This window comes from Osmerus mordax, chromosome 17, assembly GCF_038355195.1.
Source record: "Osmerus mordax isolate fOsmMor3 chromosome 17, fOsmMor3.pri, whole genome shotgun sequence".
Classification (NCBI taxonomy): domain Eukaryota; kingdom Metazoa; phylum Chordata; class Actinopteri; order Osmeriformes; family Osmeridae; genus Osmerus; species Osmerus mordax.
Genome location: NC_090066.1, coordinates 7,381,014 through 7,400,943, shown reverse-complemented (window position 1 = coordinate 7,400,943; position 19,930 = coordinate 7,381,014). Strand labels below are relative to the sequence as shown.

Sequence of the window (19,930 nt, the reverse complement as noted above, 5' to 3'; positions counted from 1 at the left end):
GCTTCATGGAAACACTGGTTCGGTGTTTTTGTTTGCTTTTTAGGGAGTGTCCTCCTTGCTTAAATTCTACTCCCATGTGTTGCTGTTTTTCATTCCAGGTGGTCGAGGCTATAACCTACGGACTCAGAAAGATAGTTTACTATTCTATCCGTTTGGGTATGAAACAGTTAGAATCAGATTATGATTGCATTACTTTTGAATTAATCGATAAAATGTATTCTGTTTTCGTGGTTAATGTAGGCCTATATGTTTCATTCATAGTTCTCAAATAGCCTAGGTTACTTGTCAAGTAGCCTATTATGCGATCAACCAGTAGCACATAATTGGCTGTTGAAGATTGTTATGACTTTTGGTCAAGCACGGCAGAAAACAGACTATAATTCCATTCCTTTATGTGTAATCAGAAACTGGGGCTGAGAAGGGCATTATCTTTTTTTGTCAGAATGACACATGACGTCAGCGTGTCGGTGGTGGTGGGGGATGTGCGTTCCTCTGCTTTCATCCAAAGAACACTCACCATATTTAAATATAAATAAGAAAAAAAAATAGAAATAAAAGCATATTATTGTCCATTCTAATGTTTTTTCGGTCTAATTGTCCGAGCAAGAGGTTATAGTTAGAGAGAGTAGTCATAGAGCATTGGGCATGCGCATCATGGCAGGTGCTTTTGGTTACTCGAAAACTACAGTTGAGAGGCTATTAATCACTAGCTCTCTATGGCTTGCCCTGAATGAAATAATATGATCCTATTTACTGATCTGTAATGTAACTACGGTTTAGTAGCCCAGATCTTCAATTATGTCTATTTAAGGCACAGTTTGTTAAATTGCAGCGGCTTTCTATCTAGTTTATGACACGGCTTTACTTGATTAATCCCCATGATGACCTACTTCGGGGCTGTTTGTAAAGTGTGTACAGCACGAGGAGAACGCGCACTGGCTCATCGAAGCTCACACCGTTCATCAAAGACGCGAAAACATTTTTAAACGCCCCTTTCTTACCACTAGGTTGAATGCTATTCGGTGGCTTGTGCAACGGGCAACTTTCTATGATGCTCAGTCCGGCCTTTTGCCTCCGGTTGGCGACCCGTGGTCCAGAATAGCAACGGTAGCAGGTTAGACCGCCCTCTTCCAGCCCTGTAGGACGTCACATAGCGGCTTCTCTGTAAGCGAAAACACAACACAGACCCATCGTCCAACTGCACAGACAAGGTCACCGAACAAGGACCATATTAGGAGATACACGCGTCTTTATTCTCAAAGGTAATATGCGATTAATATGCGGTTTTAGTTCGCAAGGGTTCAGTATGAAACTGCTCAACTCGTGTCCATGAGCATTTTGTCCCAACATGATGTATTGCCACAGTGAGTGCTTCGTTATGTTCATTTTTGCGAGCCGAGAGTTCGCACCCAATTTTTATTGTACCGTGTCTTTCCCTAACAATCCACATTATTCAATGTAGGCTATGTTAAACTCAGATACATTTAATGTGTGTTACATCCCAATGTTAGCCCAATATGACATTCACAAACATACTGTTGCAACGTAATTTAGGCCCATTGTAACCAACAAGACACTATGTTCGTAATCTATATTGTTCTTGTTCGATTCATTATGTAGGCCGTGAATATCATGGCAGGGTATGCGTTTGCGGCTGGTTGCATCCGGTTTTAAACAGCATCGTACTACACTACCCCTCTAACATGCGCCTGGCTGTCATAGTTGTTGACTCACGGTCTATTACTAAGATCTTAGTAGCCTAGGCTACGTCTCCTCCGCTGGTTTGCATTGAATAGCGGTATACAGTGTAGAAATGGACAAGGGTACGCTAAGAACACAAGACAGTTTGCATAGATCTCTGTCTATTATTATCTTAGGATTTGATCGAGGTTTTCCCGTAAGCAGGTTTTGGCTGCCTTGAGCTGAGGATGTTCTGTTCAGGTCAGCTGCCGGTGGGCTTTAAATATAACACCAGGCCAATATTGAGCTTTTCTGAAACTTGTTTCTCCTCCAAATCGTCCTCAAATATCCGTTTAAAAGCAATTGTCCAAATAACAAAAATATAAATGTCATCCATGTCGGTGGATACTAAAGATGACTGATGCAAGCATACGCTAGTCTTGTGTGTGACTGACTCTGAATTTGTGTTTTTTGACTGCCTACTGTATGGCAACAATTAAGTTATATTTCTGTAAAATGTCAAACTGTCAGCAGAGGTGATCTATTCTTTCCTGAAAAAAAGTGTAAAAAAATGGCACATTTCAAGTTGTTGTGATTAGGATCACTCTGCAAAAGTGACAGAAATAGAACTAAATGTGACGCAGAAAACTTCTTATCCACGCACTGAGACCAAACACCTCACTGCTATTCCTTCCAATCTTGTTTAAAGTTTGGATGCTCGCATATATGTTCCTTGCTCAACGCCTGACCCCTGTCATACAGATTTATTTACATCTCCTCTTTGGTTAAACCCATTATATGGTCACATCTTACTGGAGGCATGTTTCTCATCAGGCATAACAAGCAGTGTGACCTATCTCTGTTCAGTAGCTTGAAAGTCATGTGACTGAAATGGCATGACTTTTGACTAATGGAAACTCTAAATACTGCTTTGTTGTCACAGTCCACATGCGACTTACGTTGACTCTTGGCTTGTGTTCCACTGTTTTGCGTCACAGGTACTGCTCTTTTTATCAACATGCTGGTCAAACAAGAGCTGCAAGGCTTTTGAATTCCCTGACACCTGAAGCTCATTGTGTTCTTAGGGTGCAATGAAATGAAGAGAGGATGAAGAGGGACTGATCGAGGAGTCCTTTCAGCTGTGATGAGTTGAAATATAGGGCCTACACAGCCACCAACAAACAAGATGTAGTTATACAAGAGAGCCGTGGAATATCTTGTGGGTGCCCAGATATTCCTGGTGACCTCCTTCCAGTGACATCATAACATACGGTGTCCTTTATTGGAAGTGGGTGTGTGTAGAAATATGCATCTTGCTGATCCTGTTTGATGGTTGTTTCGTATTGGCTACATACCTTTGCTGTAGTCTCACTCAGCTAGTCAGGCACCCTTGGGCGTAATGGAGAAGCTCCATGAAGTCCTGTGGTGCCATAGTAAACAATCAAGTAGTACTCAGTCTGTAATCACTCAACAGCAATCTTACACAGTCACAGCTCATTAAAAATCAAAGAAGTGCGAGTTAATCCTCGGTCATTTCGAGGTTTTCTTGTGACCTATGACCTGGGTTACTTTACATTTACATTTAGTCATTTAGTAGACGCTCTTATCCAGAGTGACTTACAGTAAGTACAGGGACATTCTCCCTGAGGCCAGTATCATGTTTTGGGGTTAGGCTTAACCCTAACCCTATGTCAAACGGCTTTTTAACGGGTTGCTGATTTCAGCTGCGAACCAATACTCAACCTCTTGGTTTGACATTTTATTGTCATTGTCATTAGCAGAATTTTGACATTTAGGAGTGAATTCTTGTATCTCAGAGCCCCATATCAATGCTTTTCATCCTACCAAACTCTTGCCTTTTCCATGTCCCTCCCTGGGTAATTTGTTGAAGTGGTCGACGTCAAACTAGCGTCAGGATAAGATTTGAATGGAAAGGGGTTTCAAACACTTGAATCAATGATTTGTCAAGAAGGACCCCTGGCATGCTCGGTCTCTGAAGAGGGTGTTTCTCCTTCAGCTCTCAATAGCCTCCATTGTTTCTCTGTAGTCTTTCTTCTGCCGATCGAGCAGCCATAGTTTGTTGTTGCTTAATAAAAAGGGAGCTTTAATCAAATGTAGCGAGACTCCGGGTGATCTGACATGATATGCATCCGAAATGTACACATCGTGGATATGTGATTACGATCCACACACATGTCCATGCATACATACATGCACACATACATGCACACACAAGAAGGGGGGGGGGGGTCCTCAATATACAATACAAAGCCAGGACATACAGCATGAGGTTGGGCCTCACTGTGCTGTGTGGAATGTAAAATCCCATAACACCATTTTTATTTGAAAACTTGCTCCTTGACCTTGAAAACATGTCTTCTGAGAGTGTAAGCTGTGTAGGATTCTTAGATGTAGGGAGAATTCCTGGAACTATAGTGTTTTTTTTCTCTTGAAAAAAAAACAAACCTTAACATTTGCTCGGGCCTCATCTGTGAAATTAAAGGTGGAGCAAGCTGGGCCATGATGCTAGCAGTTCTGGTGTGTATCCAGCAAAGCCCCCACTGAAGGAAGGAGTGTTGTGTAGGGACGCACATTTGTCTGAAGAAGGGTCGACCTGATGAGGTATTCACTGAGAGCAGAAAGTCAATCCCGGAAAGCATATCACGGATACGGTCTATGAATACGCAAATGCAGAGTTATTCAAAGTCATGGAAAAACTTCATGAGAAATTAGGACTCTTAGCCAGTCAGTCTCTCACTCACTCACTCGCTCACTCACTCACTCACTCACTCACTCACTCACTCACTCATGAAGTTAATGAAATCACTGGGCAGTTGTGTCCTAGGGGATGCAGGACACTGTTAGGATTTAGACTATTACTGACACTGTATGTGCTGCAGGCTGGTAGAGATTCAAACCAGGCCACTGAGAGACTTGAAGCTCTGCTTTCAGAACCAGTGCAATTTACAATGCCTACAGTTCTGGTAGTGCTGGTGAGCATTGCATTTTTGTGTCATTTTTAGAAATTCAGGTCATATTTTCTTTTGACCTGAATTGTTATATTTACCCTCTAATTTCTATATTTTCTTTCTGTTAGAGATGCAAGAGTAGTTTTTCAAGCCGCCTATTCAACAACCGAATTGCATTAGCTTGGCAAACACGACATCTGCCATTTGTTTTCCAAGCAATTATGATCATCATCATGCAAATGCACCTCTCGTTCAGCCAGGCTTTATTCTCTAAGTCTCTGTCACAGCAGAGCCAAGATATGTCGATCCCAAATAGGCCTGCTGCTGACGCTTGTCTATCTTCATTTTCCCTCACTCCCCCTCTCGGTGCCACATAATCCGTTTTGGTGTACAGTACAAAGACAAACACCGTAGAACCAGTTACTGTCATGTGTTCACACAGCCATTGTGAACACCAGGTGTTGTCTATGCCCTTAAAATGCAGGTGCTCCTATTTCCTGCCAGGTTACGTCATCCGAGCTCACCAGAAACGTAACCCTGTGAGTCAATAGACCGATCGACAGACCTTAGTTCTGTTTCCTCCAACCGTGCCGACCTAATCAGAAAGCAGCTTCTGGGCCGAATGCCAAGCCACTGTATGTGTATGACCTTGGATGAAGGTGCCTTGGGGTTTACTCTAGGAAAACTTGGACCAGATCGCCCTTTCCTTCTGTGTCTTTCACACACGCGTACACACATTGCTTTGCTATATCTTTGAGCACTAATCATCTATGTAATTGAGATTATTTGAATCAACAGGCTGATGTAGTCTCTGGCCAGAAGCCACCATATTCTCCTGCTGGCTCTACTGCTTATCTAACCTCAGCTGCTGTTTTAGTAGTTTTCAAGTACAGGTAGGGGAGTTTCACATGGCACAGAGGTGACTGTTACTCTGCTCAACAATGGGTTTCAGGAGTGGCTTGTGATTGGCTCGTTGGAGGACACACCCCTGGTGTAAGGTGAAACAGAAGTGTATGTGTGTGTGGTGTGTCTCCACAGTGTCAGCTGACATCTCGTTGTCAAGCAGAGAAAAGGCAGTAGGACACTCAAGTGTACACGATGGTGTGGGTGTTCGAATTAATATACATTCTTAAGGGACAACACCATACACACAGTTCAGACTAATTGTCTAAGTGTCTGTTTATTAGATAGTTATGTCACTGGACTTTTTTAACCTTGATTTAGTGTGTTTTGGTCATTGGTCATTGGTTTGGTCATTTTATTCAGACATCTAGGCCTCTTAAGGGTCCCAAGACCTGTTTTGTCACGTTCAACCAATCATACCTCCTATCTACATAAAGGGCTACAGCCAACCGATAATCAGATTACAGTGGATTATTTGAGTGGGGGGTTTGAGTTGTCAGCACCTGCCTGGTCGTCGGTCAGCCAACGCTGGACCTGGTCGCGAGTCTCCCGGTCCTGTCCTACATCTATAAAGTTGAACAATGGATTTTGGTGTTTTAAAAACCCATCGACACTGTATGACTATGTTTAGCCTGTGTTCTGCTCTTCTCTCTCACCAACCGTCTCTGGAGGAGGGGATCCCTCTCTGAATTGCTCCTCCCAAGGTTTCTTCCATTTTTTTCTCCTGTTGAGAGTTTTTTGGGAGTTTTTCCTTGTCTTCCTTGAGGGTTTAGGTTGGTTGAGGGGCAGTTCTATGGGCATATGTGAAGCCCTATGTGACATGCTTGCGTGTAAAAAGGGCTATACAAATACATTTGATTTGATTTATAGTTTAGAAATACATAGGCCTAATCTCTCATTTTAATTTAAAAACCCTAACCGATGTGAATATGCACTGGGGATTAAGTGTGTTTGTAAACTGTGCAAACAATCTTTATCATTGTTCATAGTATCACCAGTTCAGGAGGTTTGTTCAAGCATTGTCAAGGTGAGAGAAAACATAAATCACCGTTCCTGTTGCCTGGGTTCATAATTCACGTACCAACGGCCAGGTCGAGCCTCTTAGCTAATTATCTGCCGTTGACAGTCGAGATGGGGTTTACTGTGAATGAGGCTCCACTAGTCTGGTTTGGGATTGCGGCAGAGACGCTTCCATAATTGATGCTCGGGGGAGGGAAAACGCGGTTGTCATGGTTGCTCTTTCAAAGGCTTGTATTGAAATTGAAACACGAAAGATTTATGTACAAGTCTGGTGCAGCAGAACTCATTGGTGCCTTCATGCGCACGCAGAAGATAACTTTATTCTCAGCAACACGGTTGTGGAGGATAAATCTGGTGAATTCCAAATCTGGTAGCACTTTGCCAACTCTCTCTAGGTGAGGCCAGACCCCTAATAGCTGCCTGGTTATCTGCCTAGTCTGAAACTGACCGGGCATGTTTTGTTGGAGTAATCTTTTACTTGTGAAACTCTTACACGAGCCATTTGTTTTACTGTTTGTGTTGTTTCTCCAGTTTGTCATTGTGCATCAACATGATTAGTTTGCCTCAGTTTTGGCTACTATAATTAAAAATTCCATCTTGTTCCTTCTGTAGCTGGCCATTCTGTACTTAGCAGGCGATGCAAATATAGCCTAGATTTCTCTAATTTATTAGGTGCCTCTTTTCCCAGCTATATCCTGTTAGAGTGTACGTGTTTGTGTGCGTGGAAGGGTGTGTGAGTGTATGGAAGGTCTGTGAGCATGTGGAAGGGTGTGTGTGCATGTGTGGAAGGGTGTGTGTGTCTGTGTGTGTTGCACCCTCACACACTGTGCTCCATAGGCTCTTGCTGCACAATAGAAGATTTTCACACAGGATAACAGTGGAGGCGTGTTTGCTTTGTAAATATAGCCCAGAGATTTTGGCCCTGTGGTCCTATACCATGCTGGTCTGTTAACCCCCCTCCCCTCACACACACACACACACCCCTTTGTTTCTATTACCCTATAGCCTGAGAGGGGAGGGGAGGAAGGGAGGGGCTGGAGTCAAGGTGAGTGACGGTTGGGGCAAGGTCTCCCGGGTAGTAAAATTCACCTTTTGTAAAGGATATAATCCGTTGTGTGTGTGTTCTGCATGAATGCCCTTAACCTCCTGTTTAATATTCTGGTCTTATGATCTCGCAGTCATGAGTTGGAATGACATAAGACACCTAAGAGGCTGTCTAGCCCTCAGAGTCAAATTCTAAAGGGACTTGCATTAAGGAATAGTATTGTATATCCTCTAAGGTCAGTGTTTTGACCTCCTGTCTGTGTTTTATTTAATGATCTTCTCTTCTCTCTCCACCTTTCTCCTCCATCTCTCCCTTCCACCTGTTTTTGTCCTCCTTGACACATCCACCTCTTCACCTTCACCCACTTCCTGCTCACTCGTCCTTCTCTACCTACCTCTTCTTCTTCCTCCTCCTCCTCCACCTGCCCACGTCTTTCCACCACCTCACCTGTCTCCTCCTCCTCTCCCTCACCTCCTCCACCTTTTACTTATCTCTCCTCCACCTCCTCTTCTCCTCCACCTGTGCATCTTTCCCTCTCATTCTCCACCCTTCCACCTCTCCTCTCTGTTCTCCGCCCATCCCCCTCCTCCTTACCTCCCTCCAGTGATAGCCGAACGTTGAGCCGGGGCCAGTGATGCCACCCCCCTCCTCAGGTCCTCCCGCCGTGCCCCCCCCAGACGGGGGCTGGGGCTGGGCAGTGGTGCTCGGAGCCTTCATCTCCATCGGCTTCTCGTACGCCTTCCCCAAAGCCATCACCGTCTTCTTCAAAGACATCCAGAAGATCTTCGGGGCTTCCTACAGCCAGATAGCATGGATCTCCTCCATCATGCTCGCTGTCATGTACGCTGGAGGTAAGAGATTGTTTCATTATGTGGATCTCTGTCCGTTGTCTCCATGGCGATCGCGGGTTGTTGTAACTGAGCCCCCAGGAAGGAAGATGTACACGTACACTGACAGACGTCATGTACGCAAATTAAATCGAAAATAAACACAGCAAAGAACATTTGGACAACCCCCATAGAATGATGTGGTTGATGTGAAATACAACAAAGGCGTGCTGCATACTTCTTGTAGAAAGTTCTCAGCCAGATCATTCTAGGTATGAGGAAAGGGTAAACACTGCGTGTTAATTTGACCTTAAATGAGCATAAGGACACTGAAGAGAAATGTGACCTCTACACTTGACCTGACTTAGCCTACTTATGTATTCGTCTTCATGCTTCAACGCATGTAGGCTTTCCACCATGACGCCACTGTTTACCCTCTCTCCCTGCCAACCCCCCCCCCCCCCCCCCCCGCCCTTTACTTCAGTTTTCTCAACTCATTGGTCTTGCTGCTGTAAGCTACAAATATAAACCATAACACTAGCATTGACAGAAAATATATCAAACACAACCTAGAACGGTCAAGTTAAAGTAGGTTGTGGTGGTCGTTTCCTTTTGGCTTTTCACAAACTCATTTCTTTCTTTCATCTCTTTCTTGATATTTACCTTTTTAGACGGCCAGAAGTTTCTGGTGATGTGCTGGCAGCATCTTGCCCTTCAGCATCACGTGCACAAGTGCCCCTCACTGTTAGATAAGTCAGTAGGCCTGTTGCATGGCAGCTCTATGCCAGCAATCTTTCCCCAGATCTAATTTCAGTCATTCCTGACTAACGTGGTCACAGGGGCTTTGAGACCGGGGGGAGAGTTCTTTTTAACGGTCGTCATGTTGTCATGGCCTTGGGAGGGGTGGGGATGGTGGCACGGTCCCTCAAGTGACAACCCCCTCCCATGTCAGTCTGCACAATTTAGACAAGTCTCCAGATGCTCGTCACTATTCCCCCAGCAATTCATTCATATTGATCAGAGCTTCTCATCGTCTGTTTGTTTAACACCTGCCGTCTTGTCCTGTGCAGGCTTATGAGGTAATCATTTGTTAATCGCTCGTCCAATGTTTACTGAATTTCAAATGATTTTATCTGGTCCCTGTGTTGAAACTCATTACATTACATTTTATTCATTTAGTAGATACTTTTATCCAATACGAAAGACAAATATTGTATAAACAATGAAAGCCCGAAAGCTGTAGTCCAATTTTTCAGGCATTTTACACCCCTATCACACAATTTGCCATGGAGAGTGTACTCTATAAAGAGCCAAAGGCCATTAAACAGCTGCTCGCATCATCCTCGTCTCACCGAGGAGTCCGAGGTCACTCCAGGACAGCGGGCATTGGACGTCCCACCCTGTGATGCCCATGGTGAACTCATAAAATGGTGGACGTGGTGGCCCTGGCAGCACCTGTGGTGAAGCGCAAACAGACTGGATGGGCCTGCCATATGCTCACATACCAATTAGTACCGCTCTCATCCTCCCGTACGGCAGTTAAAGTTTATGATGCAACAGCCACGTCCTGGTAGGCAAGGCCTGCTAATGCAATGCATAGCATTTCGTTATTTCTTGGAATCTAGCCAGAAGCCTTAGCTCTTACGGTTGTACTTGGAATGTGGTATTGTCATCAGAAAAATAGATGGATGCTTCATGATTGAGGAGCGTGATGGTGATGGAGAGATGTAGCAGGATGAGGATGCATCATTTCAGGCGCCCAAACAGTCCGCATCGTGCAACATGACTGTATGGTTTGTTACGCCAGCCAGCTTCAGTAGCGCCAGCCTCGCCCTTTTCCCTGAGTGTCGCTCTGCTGTGACGGGCTAAGCTGCAGGCCGTGTCAGTGCTGGATCAATGTCACTAATCCACAGAGAGGGAAGGAGGGAGAGGGAAGGAGAGGGGGAGGGGGCAGCGAGGGAGGGGGGGGGGGGGAGGGAGAAGGGGGCGAGTGTGAGGGAGAAAGGGAGATGAGGGAGGGAACTAGAAGGAGAAAGGGGATGGGGGTGGAGTGAGAGGGGGTATTGAGTGAAGAGAGAGAGAGAGAGAGAACGGTAGACTGCTAGAGTGAGAGAGATGGAGGGGGGAAGGAGAGAGGGGGAAGGAAGGGAACTAGACAGGGAGGAAGATGGAGGGAGAGGTTGCAGGGGAAGGAAGAGGTGACCTTGAGCTTGGCAGTGTAGACACACAGCCATCTCTGTTGACTGTCAGTACGGAGCCCATTCTGGCAGCCTCAGTGGTGAAGGAGGCTGTCCAATAGAAACAACACAAATGTGTCATCGCGGGCAAACCGACTACTCACAAAATCACTGTAGCACAACACCGACTCATCCCCTTGTAATTGAACTGCCTCACAAAACAAACCGACGCTGTTTTACGTAGTGCTCAGTTTTGACACAACGTGTCACATCAGAAGAGGGATGGAATTCACATCATTTTCCAGCACCGTCAGCTGCCTTGTGCTTTGACAACCCCTTTCTCTCTACCATTTTATGCAAATTGATCAATTGATGCTAAATGCGCAAACATATTTATGCTGACCAGCTTCCGTTTTTTTGTGTGTCATCAAATATCACTGTCACAACAGGAAATGAGTCATCTTCTCCCTTGGGGAGATAATTTAGCAACCATTAGACCTCTGTATAATATTAGCAACATTGGTATCTTATTATCAATATTTGGAACGTTGGAACAATCCTTCCTTCACCTAAATGGTGAGCAACAGTCTGAAAGGGTTTGAGCCACAACAATGGGGAAATTGAATGGAAGGATATTCAGAGACTGTTAATGAGTATTCTAAATTATGTTAACGCTTATGTATGATGTTTAAATATGTTGAGACAGGTGTAGTTGATAACAGTATACAAATGAAGTGGACTCATTGAGTTCAAACTGCAGCGTGACTGGGACGCTTTTGCTAGTCCCACTTAGCTTTGTGTACTGACAATAACCAGTATTTACTTGTGGTCATGGAAAAACCTCATGCTTAAGGGTTTTGTCAACAGCCCTCACTGGGAGCATGGTCTAGCTGTTTTTTGCTAACAATGACATTGACACCTGAAAGTTGTACAGTGAACTGAAAGAAATGCCCCCCTTCTAATTGTGACATAAGAGACCTGAAGCAAGAGAAAGAATCCAAGAGCCCTGGACAGGGCTTGATTGATTTTTGATTGTCCCTTTGGCCAGACCGAACTGTTGTTGTTCCATCTGTCAGCCCTAACCAGCTACAATCACTGTAGTTTATATAAAGTAATTTCTAAACAAGTCAGTATCTGCATTACATTTGATTAGCCGTTATTATTTTTGGGGGGGTATTGATTTCCTGTTTGGCAGTTTGTTCAAGTCTTCAAGGTTTGAAATATTTTTTATTATTTCTTAACAATTTGTATACTTACATAGAACTTTTAAACAATAATTGAACAACCCTTTTGTTTGGTCCATTTGAAACTGATGGCTGAGAACCATTTGACAAAGCCAACACTTTCTCTGTTCAACAACACAAACAAACAAGATGACATGCGTGCCTTCGAGTGTCAACACATTAGAGATACATCTATTCTTAGGCCAGAATCCCTTCTGTTTTTGGAACACTTAAGTGAGGTCTTACAGTTTAATCTGGTTAGTAATCACCCAGTTGAGTGCTCAATGTTGTTGTTGAAAATGTTTTTGTTGATTGTATGATTTCCTCCAGGTCCTATAAGCAGTATCCTGGTGAACACGTATGGCTGCAGGCCTATAATGATCATGGGAGGCATGCTGTGTTCTTTGGGGATGATCTCTGCATCCTTCTGCAACAACGTCATGCAGCTTTATTTCTGCATTGGTGTCATCGGAGGTAAGTCTGACACAATCCTGTAAGCTGGCCCTTTGAGTTCATTGTGTCAAGGTCTAAGAACATAGGTTTTCTAGTTAAATGAGGTTCTCTTTTGTTTTGGAGAACGTTACTTGTCATTAATTCTTTTATCTTCTTTAATGAGGAACTCCTATTATTTCTGAACTCGTCTACAATTTCTCTGCTTCCACAATAACCCCTTGTTTCCATGTAGTAAAGATCATCTTTGTGTCCCTTTTAACCCTCATCAGAAACCCCCTTTAAGCCCAAATATTCTGACCTTCAACCTCTCTCACAGGGCTGGGTTTGGCCTTCAACCTCCAGCCTGCGTTGACGATGATTGGCAGGTATTTCTTCAAGAAGCGCCCCATCGCCAACGGCCTAGCCATGGCCGGCAGCCCGGTGTTCCTGAGCACCCTGGCTCCTCTGAACCAGTGGTTGTTCAACTTCTTTGGCTGGAGGGGAAGCTTCCTCATCCTGGGGGGCCTGCTGCTCAACTGCTGCGTGGCCGGGGCCCTGATGCGGCCCCTGGGGCCCCCGCCGGGCAAGGCGAAGAAAGACGAGGAGCTGGCCCTCACCGCCAAGACCACGTCCAAGAAGGAGAAGGCCACAGCCTGGCAGACGGTCAACAAGTTCCTGGACCTGTCGCTCTTCAAGCACCGCGGCTTCCTCATCTACTTGTCGGGCAACGTCATCATGTTCCTGGGCTTCTTCTCGCCCATCGTCTTCCTGGCGGCCTACGCCAAGGACATGGGCGTGGACGAGTACTCGGCCGCCTTCCTGCTGTCCATCCTGGCGTTCGTCGACATGTTCGCGCGTCCCTCCATGGGGCTGCTGGCCAACTCCAAGTGGGTCCGTCCCCGGATCCAGTACTTCTTCAGCTTTGCCGTCCTCTACAACGGCGTGTGTCACGTCCTCTGCCCGTTTGTGGAGACCTACACGGGCCTGGTGGTGTACGCCGTGTTCTTTGGGTTTGCGTTCGGCATGGTCAGCTCGGTGCTGTTCGAGACCCTCATGGACCTGGTCGGGGCCCAGAGGTTCTCCAGTGCCGTGGGCCTCACCACCATCGTGGAGTGCTGCCCGGTTCTCCTCGGACCTCCACTCGCTGGTACGTCACAGGAAGCCTCTCTCTCTGGCTTCTTTCCTCTCCCTCTCTCTCTCTCTCTTTCTGTAGTCTTTCTTCTCCCTCTCTTTCTGTCTCTCTCCCCTCATGTCCAGACCTTGAATTTTAAATGAGTTTATTTGTGTATGGAATTCAAATGGAGGTAAATTAACACATCTTCATCACTTCAAGGAGTGAAAAATGTCCACAAACATTTTTGCTTTTGATTCCATTTTTTAAATTTTCTAATCGTTTAGCAACAAAAGAAGATGTTTATTACATAACTACTTACTTCTGTGGTGTCAAGTGCAAGTGGTGACTAAATTGTGCTCATTAAAGATTAGTACGTGTTTATGTTTTAGAATAATAATGACAAATGTGAAATTACCTTCATTAAACTAAATAGCTGTTAAAGAAAAACTCCAGATAATTACAGAAATGCATGTTTTTTGTTGTCGTCATTTTATGTACAGGCAAACTGGTAGATGTCACCAAGAATTACAAGTACATGTATTTCTGCTGTGGTGCCGTGGTGATCGTAGCCAGCATCTGGTTGTTCATCGGGAACTTCATCAACTACAGACTCCTAGAGAAGGAGCGTAAGCAGGCGGAGATGTACAAGCCGACTGAGACGGAGGACCCTGACCAGGAGCAGAAGGAGGCGGACGGGGACTTGCAGGCATCAGAGAGCCTGGCCAACAACGGACCAAAGGACGACGACGCCATGCAGCGGGAGACCAACATCTAGAACCGTCTAGAACGTTCTCTCTTCTGCCTCGCCTTGCCCTGCCAACACCCCCACCCCCTCCCCAACCCCCCACAAACACCCAACACACCAACCCACAAACCTGCCGCCATCACACCACGCCCTCCACGAAGATCAGACGGCTCCTAGAGGGCGAGCCAGCGGTTCCGGTTCCGCTCCCTCCGTTCCGATGTCCGTTCAGGGTCTCCGCGCCAGGAGCTTTCCACACTCTGCTCTTTAACTGCCAAAGTTACGACGACGCCTGTTGCGTCGCGAGGCGCGTTTCTCCACGGAAAAAGGACTGTCATGAATACTGGGGGATGTGTCAGCTGGGTAGATCATGTACAATATGCAAGGGAGAGACTCAGGGAGCTGTTAATGTGGGAGAATGAATCACGTCATGTATCTAGGAATCTGTGATTTAAGAACGCAATGTGTATATTTAGTCTCCGCCACTAAACCTACAGTGTCACACACCGCAGCAATATTGGGAGGGTAAAGCTCAGTGGTTAAAGCGCTTGACTGTGGATCCAAAGGTCTCAGGTGCAAATCCACCCCTGTACAGCATATTGCTTTGGATAAAAACTTGGGCTGGATGAATACACTATTACTATTAACACATTCAACTGACTGAGGTCAGGCACTTGAAGTTTGTGCTAACGATTTATGATGCGGAATCTCCAAACCAGTTTGAAGTGTAATACACCAAGAACAGAAATCATGGTTTTGGTTGGATCTTCTGGTGCCCATGTATTATGCTGCCCTATAGAACTTTGTGTCTGCTGGGTTGCTCAAACAGCCCAGCTGTCATACGTAAGATAGAGGCCACACTGTAATCTACCACTGCATAAAGCACATGGAGTCCACATACATATGAATATATGCTGTACCACTGTCAATGAGGCCCACTTGAGGCCCCAATTAAGACCTCTTTTTTTTAACAAATGCAATCCAATCAAATCCAGTGAATGTGAATCGGCTCATTATCTGGCTGTCTTCAATGGCCTTAACCGACACCTGCTGCCACCAACGTCCCCTAGGAATATATATTAAAGGTTTATACCAAATATTTAACCCCATGAGCAATATTACCAATACTTATCCATCGCATTGAAGCATGTATTTGACCAGGGATAACTATTAGTGTGGGACATGGGGATGGGTCATTTTTTGGGAGTAGCTGTTTCACTTTCACCAATGATGCATTGCCTTAAATGAAAAAGAATGCAACAAACTTGATTCTCTATCTATATATAAAGTTATAGTATACACTATTTATTGAAGTGTTCTTGAACACTGTGAGTCTGAGACATTGTGGACTTGTCTTATCACCAGGAGTGTTCATTTTTACTCCTTATGTGTTTATAGTTCCACTCTCATTAGATGGACATATGTAAACAATCCCGGTGTTAAATTAACACTTTGAAATGTGATGTGTAGAATTCTCACATCCAATTGGTTTGTATAGGAAAGTATTTCTTACAACTTGGAGAAGTGTTTGAAGAATGCTCAGCAGCTATACTAACTAATAACATTTAATCATCTATCTACTGTATGTGCATATACTGTCAAACAGCCCATTGTGTTATAACACCAGTACAGTATATTATTAATGTGTAATGTGAAATTCAGAAAAGGAAATAGGAGATATCATCCATGTAATTTTAATAGTGTGGTTTTCAATAACTGAACTACCATATTTAAATATAGTTCAGAAGATTCAATGTAGCTTACTGTACAATATAGTATAAGATTATCCATCTTTGGATTTTTCTGAGCAATTTAGTGAAGAAGTTTAACATCTGTTTGCTTCTTGTAGAGGTGTTAACTTGTGAACAGACAAACACACATTCTAGTTGACTAACACACTTTGTCAGCTAACAGCCATTGTTCTAGAGCCCTTTTTTATTGTTTGCCTCCAGCATTTCATAGTATTTTAACAGTTCAGGGTAGACAGTATTTTTTATAGTATTATGACTATGTAATTTTCTGTAGTTTTGTCTTCACTGTGGGCAAGAGAGCGTGTAACGGTCATTTACGTCGCTAGTTGTCTAGTCAACGTTTTACTAGCACATGCAAGGACTCTACACCTAGTCATAGACAACAGGGTCAGCACATGCAGTAGTTCCTAATGCAGGAATGTACTGTACAATCACGTTTTATATACCAGGTAACACTGCCCCCTGCTGGTTTGAAAACCACCACAACAAATGCAAAACGGAGCTTTCCACTCTAAAAAACCCTACAAAAACCACATCTGGTGGTATGGTTCTTGTTTAATTGGGCTGAATGCAGTTGAGTAGGTGTAGCCGTCTTCCCTTACCCAAACCTGTTGACCTGAATGGGTGTGTAAGAGAATGTTGCTTGTTTTCACTTGTACTTGACATTGTACACCCATGATAAACTGAATAAACACGTGCATTTTTATGCAGTTGTATTAAAAGCGCTTGTAGGCAGTGATTGTCTTTCTTTTTTTGTAGGCAGAAGTGAAAAGTCAAGCTGTTGACTGATAGATTTTTTTCTTTCTTTTTTTCTTTTTTTTTACTGCAATGTTACTCTGATTTTTCAATTTTAAGTTTAAAGTAAACCGCATATTTTGATACAATGCTTAAAATGTTCACTTGTATTTTCTTAGTTTCACAGAATTATTATCTAAAGATCTGGCTACTTAGCTACTACTTTGATTTTGTCAAGACTTGACAAGACTTTGACTTGTATCTTTAAATCGGAATTATGAGATATGTTTCCATACACCTATTTTAAAACCATCAATTCCTCCAGATTATTAATTTAATAACATTGTATAAAAAGCCATGTCATTATTTAAAAGCATGTGGTTGATGAACTTGAACTATGCTATTATCAGGACCAAAAGAAAATACATATTGTAGTAAATACATTTAAATGAGCGTCAAGTCGATATGAGATATGTTCTTGATTTCTAATTGAAACGTGTGTTTGTGTGGGCATGGTGTCATCATTAGTGGTCCTTACTTTGACTGTTTTTTATTTCATCAAACCAGATAATCAAACGCTATGCATTCAAAAACTACCTTTTTTGTTTGTTTCATGTTTTGCTTTTTACGCACAAACAAATGGCAATTGTTTATGTAAATGTTGACAGAATGAGGAAGTGATGGCTGATGTTCTTATGTTAATTCAAACATGGGCAAAGAATCTTGGGTGCACGAACAAGTGTCACTGCTTACAGTATTGTTTGGTAAGTGAAAACAAATCATCTTCAACGTAATATGAACTTGAGACCATACCTCAGTTCTGATGTGGGATACTTGAGCCACTAAGTAAGACTGAGCTAACAAAATGTTCTTGGGGGGTGAAAGGGGATTAAACAAACAAGGGTACAGTCACTGTGGTAGGAGTGAAGCAACACAAACATACCTGTATAAACAATTTAACATGTTCTCTTGTATTTTGTTGTCTAATACAGTACATTAATCTAGACATGAACATGGGAATCATTTTAGAATAATCAACTGCTACTGTGCTTAAAAGCTAATGCTGTTAATGTCACACTACTATACAAGACAACTAAAAATCCTATTAATAAGTTGGATAATGCTAAGATGATAAGCTTACTGTGCCTTGTGAAACTCTATTTTGAATATTCTGTTTGGATATCTAAATTGTGTCTGAGAGTGACTCTTCTTAGTTGTAAACTAAGACATGATTCTAATTTTGACAAGGCACTTGTCAACAGACATGCCAGATTAAGGAACATAACACAAAAAATCTGCCATTGTCTTCTTGATGTTTACAATGACAAGTCTCGTGAACAACCCATTTAGAAAACTGCTGTATTCGGTATTCAATTTCTCATTCTTTCAATATTTTCTTTAATTGTAGAACAGCAGACACATTTCAATATGTTTGCCTTACATAAGTGGTTAGGGTTAAGAACTCTGGTAAGTGCAGTCTTGTCAGCTTAACGTCATACTGCACGTGTTATGTTATTCTAAGGAGACAAGCAAGTATGAATGTTTATAAACATCTGTTTTCAGGGGTTCTGTGTTCGGCATATGAATGTGTACATCAAGTCATTTTGTCACCATTTTGTTTTTTAACTAACTATACATGCTAGGTTACCCAAAATCTTGAACTTTCTCATGTGAATTCTGCAATCACTAACGTACATTAACTTATCTCAATGTCAACCGCTTCCAATACCATGATAATATATTAGGCCTACAGTACATGTCAGGTTGTGTAAGTATTTCCACTACCTCTGTAGTTGTTATTTCAGAGTCCGATGAGTACCACACGGGTATCCAGATTACTAATACATTTTTGTAATTGTAATATAATGTTACCCTATATCAAAATAGTCAAATAAAATATATACATATATGTTGACACAGGCTCAGTATTTTTTTTCCTTCAATTTTTTTCTGACAAAATGAATGAATCATCATGTTATATAGCCTATATTTCTATTGAGCAACCTTTTCTGTTTGACGAACCAGCTATAAAAGTAGCCCGTAGCCCGAGTCAATCTGGAGTTATCTGGCTAAAGAACTCATTAATGTTGCTTGGTTACAGACCCCCCGACCCCCACCCACTTCCACCGTCTCGTTTTAGGATGCAGACCAGTGTCTCTTTACAGATCCGGCCAGACCCTCCCTCGTTAGTATGCAACTCGGTTTAGCAAGGCACGCATGCCGATGATGTCTGAAGACCCTCAGGCAGCGTTTCAGGCTAGATTTTAATGGGGCAGTAAGGGTCAACAGGAGAGGAGAGAACAATGAGCTTCTCTAGTTTCCTGTGATAGGCATTTTAGCAGTGGAGGGGACCCGAGGGGGACCGGATGGGGGGTTTTGAAAGCAGAAGAAGTTGACCTTCAAAACCGTGTCAAACTCTGCTCTCCGTTCTCTGCTGAATGGTAAGCCGTGGAGCTTCAGTTCAACACGCGTCCCCCGCGGCCTCTTATACTTCTTGTAGTTGGTAATTAATTGACGCTTTGTGTTTCGACGTTGATGTGCAGAAACCTAGTTTTCATGACAATGTTGTGATAATAGGTTCAACACTTAGGGGACTTAGCTGGCGATGTTACCCATTTCTTTAACTCACAGCTGGTAATTATAGAACATTATTTATATCAGCAAAGGATGCATCATACATTAATCTTCTTATAACTTGGATATTATTCATGACATGTACAAGGAAAAAATAGGGGAAATAATTGTCCCACATTCGGTCATAAAGAAATGAAGGCCAGTCTTTGGTCCATAAGAAACTTATGTTGGATTTTAAAGATTTTTTGCTGTCTAAGGAATCCTTCCTAAAGTAACGGCACCTCTCATGTCATGAGCTGGGTGGTTCAGTACGTAGAAAAACTAAACAAAATCAAAATGTTCTCATTTTGTCAGTGTAAACCTAGAGAAGCCACACAGTTAGGCTATGGAGCCTGTAGCAGTACAGCAGCATCATTCATTTAACAGTTTTTATAGGGGTTGGTGGAGTGAAAATGAATTTTTTAGCAGCCACGTTCAAACACCATTTGCTCTCCAGTTATCATTTCTGGTCAAACTGAACTGTTTTGCCAGGCCCTGAGGCACCTCGCCCCAAACTGGACCTGGGTCAGCCCTGCCCAAAAGCTACAAGCTGCTGGGGTGTCTCAACAAGAGACACATTAACCTTTTTTTGTTATTTTTCTGTGGAGATCCCCCAGCTTTGAAGTGTTTCCATTTAACCTTCATTTAACTTTTGTGTCGCTCACTCCCAGGGGCCCACATTTTGACAGTGGAAGCCTT

The 19,930-nt window shown here is 43.3% G+C and overlaps 1 protein-coding gene across 1 annotated transcript; it reads left to right on the top strand.

Annotated features, from left to right (window-relative positions):
• Positions 1 to 1,241: 1,241 nt before the first annotated feature.
• On the top strand, positions 1,242 to 16,577 carry zgc:165507 (uncharacterized protein LOC561188 homolog). The gene is made up of 5 exons (XM_067254330.1): positions 1,242 to 1,262; positions 8,222 to 8,468; positions 12,175 to 12,318; positions 12,614 to 13,423; positions 13,891 to 16,577. The coding sequence occupies exons 2-5, from the start codon at positions 8,252 to 8,254 to the stop codon at positions 14,163 to 14,165; spliced, it is 1,446 nt and encodes a 481-aa protein (XP_067110431.1). The 5' UTR covers positions 1,242 to 1,262; positions 8,222 to 8,251; the 3' UTR covers positions 14,166 to 16,577.
• The last annotated feature ends 3,353 nt before the right edge of the window (positions 16,578 to 19,930 follow it).